Below are 13,612 nucleotides of genomic sequence, written 5' to 3'. Positions count from 1 at the left end.
CCTCCGTCAACATGGATACCTACGGTGCTTCTGAGGACCCTGGGGTGACGTTCTGCATCGGCCATCATGAGACTAACCGCACACTGGCTGTGACCCCGAAGATGGTCAGCAGGGTGCACGAGACCAATGTCAGTCCTTTTGCATCTTGTCGCCTGCCTCTTAATTACTAACATTTCAATTGCAATTTTGTAGTATGATATGCTGTCCGTTCCAATTACGACGGCCCATTTCCACTCGCGGGTTCTGGGACTCTTGTCGTCCTACCTTTCGAATCTGCAGTCGCCATCGTACGATCGCATTGGCACTATGGCCACCTCGCAGAACACAGGGCCTTTGGTCATTCCACCGCTGACCAAACTCGATTCAAGTCTCACCCCCAACGAAGCCACCAGCCAGCTAGTCGGCGTGACTAGTCGCTGGATTGACCTTTGCTCTCCCGATCCGTTGATTGCAGACTTGTCCCGTCAGGTTCTCATGCTGGAGGTAGCCTATGCTGCTTTCTGTGGTATTGGGTATCTTTTGATTCATAGCCCAAAACTGCACCACGGCGCCATCCACTCAGAAGGTGTGGTCTACTACGCCAGGGCTATCCAGGATGCACTGAATCTAGGACCTTACATTCAATTTCATATCTGGTTGCGGATGGTGGACAGCCCTGAGCTGGAGGTTGATACTATGGGCGATTTGGCCCCACTGGCCCGGGAGGAATACCTGCAGCCAGTAGAAGGCGCCCTGCCAAAGGTTGATCCTTTTGGAACCTGGGACGCGTGGGACTTGATCCGAAAGACCTGCAAGTATCATACAAGGCTGTTCGTTGGTAAGATGGAATTCTCCCATCCCCTTCATCCTGCTTCTGATAAAGCTCACCGATTTCGATTAAACAGCCCTCTCCATGCCCAAGCAGCTACCTGCTCTGTCTGTTCAATCGCGTTGGCATTCGGAGCCACTGCATATGCTCACGATCGATGCCTCATCATTTCTCAAGAATCAAAAAGGATATCCTGTATTGTCCAAGGCCCATCAAGCCTTGATCGCAAAACTGATGCGCCTCCGAACTCCACCATGGATTCTTCTCTGCGATGTCGGGCCAATCCCAGGACTCGATAACACAGAAGAATCCGAAGCCAGTCAATCTCTCTTATCCGGTTCCGAGTACCCCAGTCTGCCTCTGGGAGCGGGTTCCCCAAAAAGCATCATGACCCCACTCCGCACCTTTCCTATATCCGGAATTTGCAACAGCGGCAACCCGCACGCACACCGATTGAAAGGTTTGGCACAGGCTACCAAGACTACCTGCAAGCCCCTCTTCAGCCACTGACCGTCAATTTGGAGAGCATCACCTACGAGGTCTTTGAAAAAGACCCCATCAAGTATGAATGGTATGAGCGAGCAATTACAAAGGCTCTCAGAGACTGGGCTGACCAGAAGAAACCCACATCCCATCCTGATGGGAAAGTGATCCTTGCGGTCGTTGGTGCTGGCCGCGGCCCTCTTGTGACGCGAGCGCTCAAGGCTAGTGCTGAAGCGGGTGTCGAAATCGACCTATGGGCTGTCGAAAAGAACCAGAATGCATTTGTTTTGTTGCAACGACACAATGAAACGATTTGGGGCGGCAAGGTTACTCTCGTTCAATCTGACATGCGAAGCTGGAAAGGCCCTCGTGTGCGGCGACACGCATCCCAGAGCGGAGCTCAGGACCAAGTTGGGGGGTCGCTGGGTATCGAGGACTCGTTGCTCTACACACCCAAGAAGAGTCATAATGATCCTGGTCGGGCATCCGATTTCTCGGACCCGACTTCATCTGGCGCCACACACACATACGTTGATATTGTGGTGTCGGAGCTTCTAGGCTCATTCGCTGACAATGAACTGTCTCCGGAGTGCCTGGATGGCATCAATGATCTTATCAATCCTGTGCATGGAATCTCGATCCCCGCATCGTACTCGGCCCATTTCACGCCCATTTCTGCCCCGAAGCTGCACTGCGATGTGACAAATCAGACCATCTCCAATCCCGCCGCTCCGGAGACCCCATATGTGGTGATGCTGCACGCCATTGATTTTCTGTCCACCTTAGATTCGCCAGACAATGCCGAAACTCCGAATCAAAACACCGCGAACCGTTCCTCGGGCACCACTGGGGCGACGGCCGCCACCGAGTTTCCAACGCCTTTCGTTCAGACTGCATGGTCTTTCTCTCACCCCAACCGTAACATTCCCCCTCCATCAGCGACGCAGTCAACCCTCTCCAATTCGCACAATGTGCGCCAGACCCGCCTTTCCTTCCCCACTCAGAACCGGGGGTGTGCCACGGCCTCGCGGGGTACTTCGAGACCGTTCTCTACGGGGATGTTGAACTCTCAACCAATCCCGTGACGATGGATGCGAAGAGCGCCACCATGATCAGCTGGTTCCCCATTTACTTCCCCTTGAAGGTATGGAATGTATCATCCTGCAAACTATTTTTTTTCCAAGGCCCTCGATCGGTCTCACTCGTTATGTTCCGTTGCTAATGTGACTCCCCGCCCTAGACCCCCCTCAATGTTCCCGATAATGGCGAAGTCGTTGTCACGATGTACCGCCAAACCGACGACCGCAAAGTCTGGTACGAATGGATGGTGGAGGTGTTCGCCCTTGAACGCACCTCTACATCGGCAACAAGGCTCACTACCCCTGCCATGAGTGGTGGTCGCTCAGTATCCCCTAGTGGGGAGAGCTTGAAGAGCAAGGAACACGGTCTGAAACAGCAAGGTGGCGGAGCACGTCAAGCAGGCTATCGCCGTGTGCGTGTTGGCATGAGTGACTTGCATTCAAGCATCAAGGAAGGATGCTTGATGTGATGATGCTGCTTCGGTAACAAATCTGATGGGCAAGTTAGGTTCGATGAAGAGCAAAAGGGCTCGTGAACGGTCTCATTAATTTTTTTTTGATATTTGGATTTTCGCGAGAAATATCATGCTTCATTTGGCGCGAGTCGCAGCCGTGTGGCCTGAGCGATTGATGTCCTTCGAAACGAGATGCATCCCGCCTCTTCACGGCTCGTGATCTATTCAGATATCATGATTATCCACCATAGCCCACTCCTTAAACCTTCCCATCACCTATCACCGCAGGCATAGTTCGTCAGGACTGCGACTGACCTGGGGGAGTGGTAATATCAATGACCAAGTCGGAATTGGGCATTGCGCCGTTTCAAAACCAAGACAGAGATGAAAATGGGATCCGCCGAATATCTGCCAAGAATGACGATCCGGCTGAATCGGCGTGATCCGAGCGGAGAGAGGCCAGACTCCTGACAAGACAGCCGAACCCAACGATGGCCCATCTGCTGTCTGTTCCACGTCGAGCCATGGATGATGGACGATCAGCCCTGAAGGTTGACACGTGCCATTATGGGGTCCTCACCTGCCATGATTCGCTCGGCGAGTCCGCGATCTTGCATTTTACAAGTGGGTCTGGCAACACCCACCTCGTTGAGACGCGCCGGTTCGCCTGAAGTTGACTTAGGACCGGCGTTGCACCGTGTTGGAGAAGCCGAGGACAGAAAGATGCAAATGAGACCGACTACTGCGCCGGTTGTGCCCCTTCATGCGTTCGTTTCTTTTATGAGGCTGGAAGGGAAAACGGGGGAACGAATGATTCGAATTGGCCCGTCCGTCCGGATGGTTCATGGACTATTGGCTTTTGGGTGGAGTCGGCCTGGGACTGCCACCACCGCACACCGCATCCACGCTTCGAACTTCCAACCCTGGCGCAGTCGGGGTGCGCTTCAACTGGCACTGAACAGCGGACGAGGACCGCAGATAGCTCAGCTGATTCTCTGCCTCCTCCACGCCCTTGACCATCTGAACCGCCTCCATCATCTGCGGTGTCTTGAACGCTTGCCGGACCACCTCCCGGAACCAGCTACTGTAGATGCCCCGGGGGCATCGTTATCCGGCTAATTTGTAAACAAGCGAAACGAATATGATGACTTCTCGAGGACCCACCTCGCCAACCTCGATCCACCGGGCCCCAATGGGTCGGCATTGGGATCTCACACACGTCGAGACTCTAGGGCTCCCGATCTGCATGCTGGGGTGCTAAGGGTAAAGTCACCGGCGCGCCGAGGTAAGCCCTTGCAAATCGTCGTTCGGAAGGCCGATCATCTCCGCCAGATCGTGCATGTCGTTCGGTGATCCACTGCATGATAAGCAGGGTCCCTGGTTGGGTCGGGTCACCATGCAGGAACTAGAGTCTTTTTTTCTTTTGCTTGACGGGCAGCGCCAGCATATAAGGGTCCGGCAGGCATAATCCTGGACCCTGCACTCGAAATACATCAAATTCACCATGTTTCCGCGCTCCCGGTGCACCACCCTTGGGTCCAGTATGCGGTTTTCGCTTGTTGTCCTTCTCTCCGCCGCGACAGCGTTCGGCAGTGCTATCCCAAGGGACCTGCACCCCCGTGGTATGGCCATGCCCTGCAGAAGAATCTATTGGCATCTGCATTGGCTCACATTGCGTTAGATGTCCCGGCGGACGAACTGGCGCAGTTCAAGTTCTGGGTTCAGTATGCTGCTGCTTCATACTGCCACGACAACTATGCCTCCAAGGCGGGTCACAAGTTGACGTGCTGGGCTGGTAACTGTCCCCAGGTCGAGGCTGCCGATACCACGATTGTGTATGACTTTTCCAAGTACGTCCTCGGGCCCTGACAGTATACCAAGTGCAGTTCGCGAGAGGAATCTGACCGGTATAGTACGACCGCCACCGATACGGCAGGCTACATCGCCGTAGATCGCACCAACAAGGCTATCGTCCTGGCTTTCCGTGGTTCATACTCCGTTCGTAACTGGATTGCCGATGCCGCTTTCCTCTACACCGACCCATCCCTGTGTGACGGCTGTGAAGGAGACCTGGGCTTCTGGAGTTCGTGGGCGCTCGTTCGTGACGACATGATCAAGAACCTGAATGGCGCTGTGGACGCCAACCCCGACTATGACCTGGCCGTTGTGGGTCATAGCTTGGGGGCCGGTGTGGCTACTCTCGCGGCCGCCGATCTCCGAGGCCGAGGTTACCCGTCTATCAAGCTGTACGCCTACGCATCCCCTCGTGTCGCCAACATCCCGCTGGCCACGTACATCACTGCTCAGTCGAACAACTATCGCTTCACCCACACCGATGATCCTGTGCCAAAGCTTCCTCTGTTGGCTATGGGATACGTCCATATCAGCCCTGAATACTACATCACCGCTCCCAACAATGCCAGCGTTTCCGCGAACCAGGTCACCGTGCTGGAAGGGGAGGTGAACTTCAACGGCAATACAGGAACTGGTATTCCATTACTGACCTCGTTTCCCGCTCACCATTGGTACTTTGAGGAAGCGGATGCATGCAATGGCCCGGGCCTTCCCTTGAAGGTCTAGGCCATCGATGTGCAGGTCGCAGGACTCTCCATTCCTCGTTGGACTGTCGTGTCCGTCTTCTAGATAATAGAACGTTGGATAGAGAAATTAGAGACATCATCGTAATTACAACTTGGAAAATTAAATTATTGAATTAGGAACACGTCAAGTACCCTTTTCGCGTCCAGTCCAGTCCGCTCCGAATCGGGACGTAAAACTGCTTATCTCCATCCACAAAGCCGCCGCGCAAAATGCGAGCGTCGTCAACCCCTCGCTTTAGGTCTTCAGACTGTTCATCATGATCAGAATTCCAGTCCCTCCATCCGTCCCCATTCGGAATCCTCCAGCGGATCACTACGGGGCAGGGAGTGGAAGAGGGAGGTTGCCCATCGGTAACCGTCGTTTGGCAGGCCGACGTCTTTTGGGTGAGAGCGAGGAACAGTTCGTGGTCTTTCGGTGAAGACCGATGGCGGTATAGTAGCACCGGACCTGATGTGGTGGCCGAAGAGGGAAAGTAGATCGGGTTCTGTAATGTTTGCACACCATGCGAGGAGGGATGTGGTTCCGCGTCCGGCAATCTGGGGAGGCTGAGTCTTACAATTTTGGGCTCGCAAGTCAAGGGTGGGAGAGCAACGACAAGATCACCTTCACCCCAATGCGCGAGAATGAGATCCGATGGAAGGGTATCAAGGGATTCCTTGATCCTATATGTGATTCGCCGGACAGGGCTCGGATGATCCAGCCAGTTATGACCCTCTTGGTTCGCAATGAAGCGACTCGTTGAAAGAGATAATTGGCACTCTGTATCATTCGGTTGTTCTCTGAAGGATGCTTGCAAGGTGTGCAGGAGCTGTCCGCACGAAGAAAAGTGAAGTTCTGGCGAGATCGAGGTCAGTGGACGGGAAAAGAAAGCCATAGTGGCAAGGCAGCCAGTTCAGTGGACTCACCTTGACAGACAAGAGGGAACTTGTCGTCATTCAGGGCGGGTTGGTGATATTCATTATGCCAGACGCCGGTATCAAGATTGGCAATTAAGGTCTGTCCATTAAGACAGTTCAGGGTGACAATCGGCAAGTAAGGGTGCATCGCAAATGGAATTCCCTGGCGGACCCTTTGATCCAAAGCCACTGGAATCCATAAAGGTTGGGATGATTCCCAAACAAGAATCACACAGTCGGTCGGTGCCTTTTCCATGGCCCGACGCTGAGTTCTTGCGGGGGGGCCGTCGTCGTACCCGGAATCATAGTGAGCGGTTGTGTCGGAGTCAGTCTTCAACTCTGGGTAAGAGCTCGAGTCTGAATCCGAATCCGACTCCGAATCAGAGGAGTCAGAGTCGGTGTCATCATCTTGTGTTTTGCCTCTCTTGGCAGTCTCTTGAACAACATGGAAAAGAACAAGCTTCCCGTGGGGCACTGTTTGACTGTTCTTCCATTGAACACGCCAGGCTTGGGACGAAGTTCCTGGTTTCCAGGAATTTGGAGCGGAAAAGGTTTGGGACAGATCATTCACGGTTCGCTTGAGTTGAAGATGAGACCCGTCAAATTCTAGTACTTGGGTTTGGGAGCCGCTGCCAAGGACTTGGAAGTCTGTCTCAGTGGTTGCGAGATCCACGAGCTGGGACCCGGTGTCAAAGCTGCTATGGATCTTCGTACCTTTGGAAAAGACGGAAACACGGTGATAGTGAATACGCCCTGGAGGATCCAACCGCTCCTTGCAAATTAGCTCGGCGAACAGTTTGCCAGCGGAAAGAGACATGGAAGTGACCTGCAGTTGCTCAATATCCTTGAGGTCCATCTTTTCATTCGATCTCCAGACTTTGATTCGCTCCGACCGGTGGAGATGATCACCAATCCTCGATTTCATGGTACTCAGTGGAACGCAGTCGCCCAATGTGCCAGGTCGCGAAGCAAGAACCTCATGCCAATCACTCACAAAAGAGCAGAAATCCATGTCCAGCTGAGGTCCATATGGAGGATACTGCCCCAGCCAATTGGGAAGAGGAACCGCAAAGCAATCATCTTTGCTCCAATCCGCTCGCCGGACTCCCATCTTGTACTCCGTCGGTCCAGCTTGTGCATATCGGCCAAAGTTGTAAGGGACAACGTAACTCTGAACAGCGACACAGGTCCAGAAGTTTGGGCTCTCCATGAATTTCCGCACCTCTTCGAAAGCCTCTTTCGAATGGTTTTCGTCACATATCAAGTGCAAAAACCAGAACGCTGCGGCATATTTCAAGAATGCATTTTCAGTGTTAGTATCATCCAGGATTGCTTTGGCTTCTGAAAATGATTTATAGCGGCGATATTGCAGAAGTGTCATACAGTTACGGCCAACTTGGACAGAGGCCACCGTAGGGTCGATGAAAAGTTTCTTCATCTCAGCGAGTGTGAACTCCTCAACGTCGCTGAATGACTTGTCGATTGGTAAATTTTGAGGATCTTCCAGCAAGAAGTCCTGGATGGTTTTGTGGAATAGTTTCACCCGCGGATTGTTCTTGGACTCTTCGGAAGAGCGATCAAAAAGTAACAGGGAGCCACATAGGCCATGTATCACGTTCTCCTGCGGCACAGAATCGATAGAGTAATCCTGAGCACCGGGTCGAATTGCTAGGGCATTGCAAAGTTCATTCCAGGTGACGGACTGAACGGCAGTGACAAGAATGGTGAAAAGTCGCCTACAAGAAGTTTAGCTTCACCCAGCGGTGCTAAATGGTGGTGGATCGTACCTCACAAGATCGCGCTCGGGCGGACTCCGGTAAGCCAACCTCAGCAGACTGCGCATATAATATCCTGTCAAACCCTGGGGAAATCCATGAAGGGCTTCCTGGATGTCTCTGTCGCATGTGACGCCTTTTCCGCGTAAAGTATCCAGTAAAAACTTGGAGTAAAGAAAGCTCCCTTCGCTGTACTCAACATAGTCATCGACGTGTTCCAAAGATTTGGCGATTGGCTGCAAGCCACTAGTCAAAAACAGTTTGATCTCGGCCGCAAGTGTAGAGGGTGTGGGGGACAGGAAAACTGCATTCAAGTTTTTCATTATGCCTTGGATCTGCCCCTCGTTCCGACTAGTGAAGAACCACTTCACCGTTCCGTATACCGGAGCACGGACAATTGAACTGAGTATATATCGCATATTCTCATCATCAAGGCTTTCGTCCAATCCATCCACAACAATGTACACGAGAGGGCATTGCTTCAGGTATTCATGTAAGACTTCGATCGCGTGGTCTCGTAGGCGCATGTGTCTCATGTTCTTCGTAATCTCTTCTCGGTAGAGATCAATGACTCTGTCCGGGATGCCGGTTTTGAGGATGTTCATTAGTTGAAGCGCAAGTGCCTTCGGACCTGATAGAGGTTTGCGTTTGGTAAAATCGCTAAAGGAGTAGAAAAAGTATGCCATGGGCAGACCTCTCTCGGTTAGATGCTTGACCACGGCGGACGAGAGAACAGTCTTTCCAGACCCTGGAGGTGCATTGTACCAGAGAACAGGATCTGAAGTACTGTCACGCCAGTGCTGAAACTTTTCGTCTTCAAATATCCAGGCGCACGTCGTTCCGTGCCGACGTTCGGAATGCATTTGAAGGTCGCATCGGACTTCGAGGTCATCCCCTGCGGCGATCCAGTCGCGAATGCCGTTTTTCAGCTTCTCTGCAGGTCCCATGCATAAGTTAATATTTTTCTTTGCCCGACTTTGTTGAATATTGGGGCCAGGTATTACCTTCTTGCTCCGCTCTTGCACGTTTCCTATCCTCGTTCGCTCGTACGGCTTCTTCGGCTTGGGCTATCGCTTCCACTCTAGCACAGTCCCGACGCAAAGAGTCCACGGTGCCCTGCATCTCGGCCACCAAAGGGCGGAAGATGTTCTTGATGGTACCGATAAGGTCTGTATAGCATTAGCGACCAACCAGAAGAAGAATTCCAGGGAACGCGTACAGTTTTGGTCAAGAAGTTTCGTTGCCGTGGCCCAGAAACTCACGATCGTCTTGTATGAGGCCACTAGCCGCTCACGAACCTCATTACAGGTTTCATATGCGACTGCAAACTTGGCATAGCACTTAAGAGAAGCGCCGGTTTCGACCATGGCTTCGATAACTATATCGAACGCTTTACTCACATTTTGGGCCAACTAGGTGAAGGTTAGATTGAGCAGGAGATAGTAAATGATGCATTCCAGACTGACCCCGAGGACGATTTGCGCACCAGCAAACACTACCCCCACTGCGAAAGGGCTTGCTTGTATCATCGTCTGGCAAGCTGTCATCATGTTCTGCATTCCATCGATGAAAGGACCGATCGCTCCGAGGACTCTGACTGTCTTTGATGCCTGTTTTCGTTGCTCAAGTTGTTTCACAAAATCCAGCAACTCCCCAGCGCAGGCGTTCACTCCCTTTTGATTTGTTGCGGCCGCCATGACGGCCCGCGAGTTTAGTACTTCATGATAGAACCGACCCTTCCGATCGCGACTCTTCAGTTCTTCGAGAAACTCATCGATAGCCTCAGCCAAAGGGCCGCGGGCTGCCGAACAGGACGACATTTGTGACTGGCCGCTCTGGTGAGATGTGCAATGTCGTTTAGGTGAGGGGTAAGGCTGTCGTTTAAATGTGGCTGCGAGTTCTCAGTTCTCTCAGCCTCAGCAGGCGCGGAATCAGATAATCAGACGTTCAGTCACCAGCGAACACGCGTGTTCATATTTGCTCATAAAGACCCCATACAGAGATGCTGGTGGTTACCATGGGCGACACTCCTGCAGCAGGACGGCCTGGCGATGCGCTCTAGATAAGTATTGTCACCGTTCGCAGGGAACATGGTGAGCTGGTTTGAGGCCGAACGGCCTAAGCGCGCTAATCATGCAGGAAGCTTGTTTGGACGGAATCAGAGAGCATGACTGGCGTGCTCGTATACCCGCTGCTGATCAGACGGCCATGCGATTGCAGCCTAAGCATGGCTGTGCTGCAGCCTTCGTCGGGCTGTTGAGCCCCAAATGCCGGCCGAGGCTCTGATCTCGCCTATAAAGGCCTCAGCGCCCCGAGAGGGTTCCGGATTCCATCCCAGAAGACTCCGTCACTAGGGCTGACCCCTTGTATACTGCCAAAAGAACTGAAAGCCTCCCATAGCATCCAAATGGATACCGACGCCGACCGCCAGCTGATTGGCGAGAAATGCGAGTTCAAGGTGTACCGCCATAATACAAAGAAAGACGGAAAACGCGCTGTCGAAGTCCTTTCCAAACCCTTCGAGGATCTGTCACTGGACGACCAAGACCACCCCTATGCCCTGGTCATTAATCGATACTTCGGTGAGAAGAGCCAGCTCGAGAAGACGACCTTGCAAATCAATTCCGGTCGCCTTCTCAAGGTCTTCCGAGAAGTGATCGGCTCCTACCCAACTGTCCCTGCGGATTTCCAGGACCCGTTCCAACTTGACAGTCCGTTCCAAATCCTATTCCATCATTGGGGAGACTTGGACGAGCAGCGGCAGCAGACTCAAGATGCCCAAGAGCGAATGCATCTTAACCTGTTGTTCGATTTCATGAACAACGAGCTTGGCCAAGAGAGAGACCGCATCCGCGGCATGATCCGGAAGAATCAAATCACTTTTACGGCTGCATGGTGCATCTTCCGCCCCGGAGATTTAGTCTACACTTCATTCATGGGGCATCCGTGGCTATTGCGATGCCAAAAAACTGCCTATGAGGAAAATGTGAAACGAGGTCCCTATTTGGAAGTTCATTGCATATTCTCGGATCATAATGGTACAGTGGCAGGGCAGGCTAAACAGGTCTTTAAGATTTACCAAAAAGAGGCTTTCGGTGCAGAAAACCCCGCGGTCATTACTGAGCTTCCTGTTTATCCTCGGGAGTTTGTCAAGGGTCATGACCGTCTAGAAGAGCGACTAATCGAGCGTGGTCGGAGATTTCTTCTTCTCCAAGGGATGTCGATCAAGGCATACGACGGGCCGGCCAAGTACCTCAAGGAGCCTTACCACCGCATCTATGATCCATTCATGGCCGATTGGCCGGGTGTGTGGCTGCCATATACGGAGCTAGGCAGAGTCATTGTGGACCGGAAAACCTACCAAGAGGAACAAATTGCGAATGGGGTAAATGTCCAAGTACAAGAGACAGACCCACTACTATGCCCTCCATATCAGTATGGGTTCTCAATAGCTAGAAAGGAATGGGCTCGTTTCTTAGTTGATTGCCTTACGGAAGTGAGATGGGAGAAGGATGTCTGGGATTCGTTGATTGTTGGTGGTCGACCAAAACTGGTTCTTCAGTCTCTGGTCACTTCTCATGCTTACCCCGAAGATGCCCGCGATCAAATGCGGCAAAAGGGGAAGGGCCTGGTTGTTCTTCTTTACGGGACCCCTGGATCGGGCAAGACATTGACTGCAGAAACTGCGGCGGAAGGAACCCAGAAAGCCTTAATCATGACCTCACTCGGGGAACTCAATAAGGAAGACAGGTACAGCCAAGCCTTCCTTCCCGCTGGCGATGAATTCCAGTAACATATACCTTTTAGCACCTGGGCCTTTGAAGCCCGTCTGCGACTCATTCTGCGCTATGCCACCATATGGAAGGCAGTCGTCCTGATGGATGAGGCGGACGTGTTTCTGGAGGCTCGAGACGACCACGGCGATAATAACACCCGGAACGCCCTTGTAGCTGGTGGGTTATCACTTTCCAGCTTGATACACATCCCTTCTGACATATCACCGCCTTAGTCTTCCTCAAAGAACTGGAATACTTCAGCGGTGTTGTATTTCTCACCACCAATCGCATCAGATCGTTTGACCGAGCAATGAAGTCTCGGATCCATCTTGCTCTCGAATACTCACCACCAGGAATTGAAACACGTCAGCAAATTTGGCAGCAGATTCTGAGCACTATTCCTCCAAAGGATACGGATGTAGACCTCGATGATGCAATTGATCACTTCGTGGCAGTAAAACTCAATGGCCGAGAGATTTCCAATACCATCAATACCGCGCGAACAATTGCTCGATTTGAAAACAAACCACTTCAGCTTAACCATATTGAGCTTGTCCTGGGTGTCCGGAGAGAATTCGAGGACAGCTTGAAAAAGGCCGCGAAGAAATCCGGCCAATCGGCAGACGGGGTTGGGCCGTTGATTGATCGAACAAACTCTATCATCGAAGAAGAAGAAGATGGCTTCAAATCCTAGGTTGTCAGGTCCGGTGTCGTGGCTGAATAGAAAGAGAGGTGTTTACGTGGCCCCTTGAGGTGACGGGCATGTGGAGTAATGTGGTTGGCTACACTGGATGAAACTATTTGGACACGATCACCTTGGATAGAATCTCCCGGAATGCAAGGGCAACGTGGAGTACCGAAATACCAAGATCTTGAGAAAATGGAGCAAGTCATTACTGACAGAAGTGTTCTGCGTATCTATAGGAATGCATGAAGCATGATGGTCAAGAAATAACCTTGACCATGGGCACCGATTACCACATGATTAATTGTACAGAGAGCAGGGCGGGTTCATGTGTGATGTTTCGTGGTGAACGGAAAAGAGAGAAAGAAACATCATCAAGGGAAATACACGAATCTTCGCCCTACACAATGAGAAAAAAGCATGTCTCCATATTCCATAAATAACAATAGGATCCACGCCGTTTGCTGTCTCATGACATTGGGTTATGAGGGTTGTGTTGCGAACTGACCGCGAGTGTCCCCGCGCTAAAGAATTCAGCATGTATGGGGCGGTAGGATAGATCTTTACGGTAGGCCCTATTTTTCTTAGAAAAAAAAAAATTAAATAAAAACGGACCAGAGGAAGATAAATCAAGATTGGTGTTCATTTTTCGACCACCAAGGCAGGGCTGAACAGTAGTCGTGGCAAGTGGGTCGTTCCAATCCGAAGATTGGACGTCGGCAAGGAACTGCGGGAACTAATAGCGAAGCACCACCCACACTTGATCTTATGAGAGTCCCGGTTACTGTCCAATTCCACGCTGGACCTGGTGGATGCTGTTTGTTTTTGTTGTCAGCGCAAACAACACATCCTCGTCGGTCGGCTTTATAGAGCTCGGTGAAGAGTGCCAGAACAGGGGAAAACTTTCCGACGGACATACGTAGCCCGCCGGCTAGATCCGCCGTAGTCAGGCTCAACCACGCAAGCGCTGCCGTCATCAACCGACCCAAGCTTTTTCGGTGGAGCCACCATCGACTAATCTGACCTGCGCGTCCATGCATTTGTACACCGTCGT

General features: G+C 52.0%; 5 protein-coding genes across 5 annotated transcripts; 3 read left to right on the top strand and 2 right to left on the bottom strand.

Annotated features, from left to right (window-relative positions):
• Positions 1-11: 11 nt before the first annotated feature.
• N7482_006966 (protein arginine N-methyltransferase) lies at positions 12-2,840 on the top strand (the record flags this gene model as incomplete). Its single annotated transcript, XM_056689091.1, has 6 exons — positions 12-128; positions 193-817; positions 885-1,081; positions 1,129-2,189; positions 2,231-2,435; positions 2,532-2,840. 6 exons carry the CDS (start codon positions 12-14, stop codon positions 2,838-2,840), a joined length of 2,514 nt encoding a protein of 837 aa, XP_056541520.1.
• Positions 2,841-3,674: 834 nt separating this feature from the next.
• On the bottom strand, positions 3,675-3,860 carry N7482_006965 (uncharacterized protein; the record flags this gene model as incomplete). The annotated part of the gene is made up of 1 exon (XM_056689090.1): positions 3,675-3,860. The coding sequence occupies one exon, from the start codon at positions 3,858-3,860 to the stop codon at positions 3,675-3,677; it is 186 nt and encodes a 61-aa protein (XP_056541519.1).
• A 469-nt stretch (positions 3,861-4,329) lies between these two features.
• N7482_006964 (lipase family protein) lies at positions 4,330-5,405 on the top strand (the record flags this gene model as incomplete). The annotated part of the gene is made up of 3 exons (XM_056689089.1): positions 4,330-4,447; positions 4,507-4,675; positions 4,739-5,405. The coding sequence occupies 3 exons, from the start codon at positions 4,330-4,332 to the stop codon at positions 5,403-5,405; spliced, it is 954 nt and encodes a 317-aa protein (XP_056541518.1).
• A 133-nt stretch (positions 5,406-5,538) lies between these two features.
• N7482_006963 (ATP-binding protein) lies at positions 5,539-9,917 on the bottom strand (the record flags this gene model as incomplete). Its single annotated transcript, XM_056689088.1, has 6 exons — positions 5,539-6,260; positions 6,332-8,058; positions 8,110-9,031; positions 9,102-9,266; positions 9,317-9,509; positions 9,564-9,917. The coding sequence occupies 6 exons, from the start codon at positions 9,915-9,917 to the stop codon at positions 5,539-5,541; spliced, it is 4,083 nt and encodes a 1,360-aa protein (XP_056541517.1).
• Positions 9,918-10,504: 587 nt separating this feature from the next.
• N7482_006962 (ATP-binding protein) lies at positions 10,505-12,567 on the top strand (the record flags this gene model as incomplete). The annotated part of the gene is made up of 3 exons (XM_056689087.1): positions 10,505-11,847; positions 11,905-12,050; positions 12,107-12,567. 3 exons carry the CDS (start codon positions 10,505-10,507, stop codon positions 12,565-12,567), a joined length of 1,950 nt encoding a protein of 649 aa, XP_056541516.1.
• Positions 12,568-13,612: the final 1,045 nt, after the last annotated feature.

The sequence above is a fragment of the Penicillium canariense genome (assembly GCF_028826845.1).
Source record: "Penicillium canariense strain IBT 26290 chromosome Unknown utg000004l_segment0_segment0, whole genome shotgun sequence".
In the NCBI taxonomy this organism is placed as follows: Eukaryota; Fungi; Ascomycota; class Eurotiomycetes; order Eurotiales; family Aspergillaceae; genus Penicillium; species Penicillium canariense.
This window is presented reverse-complemented; position numbering and strand designations above follow the sequence as displayed.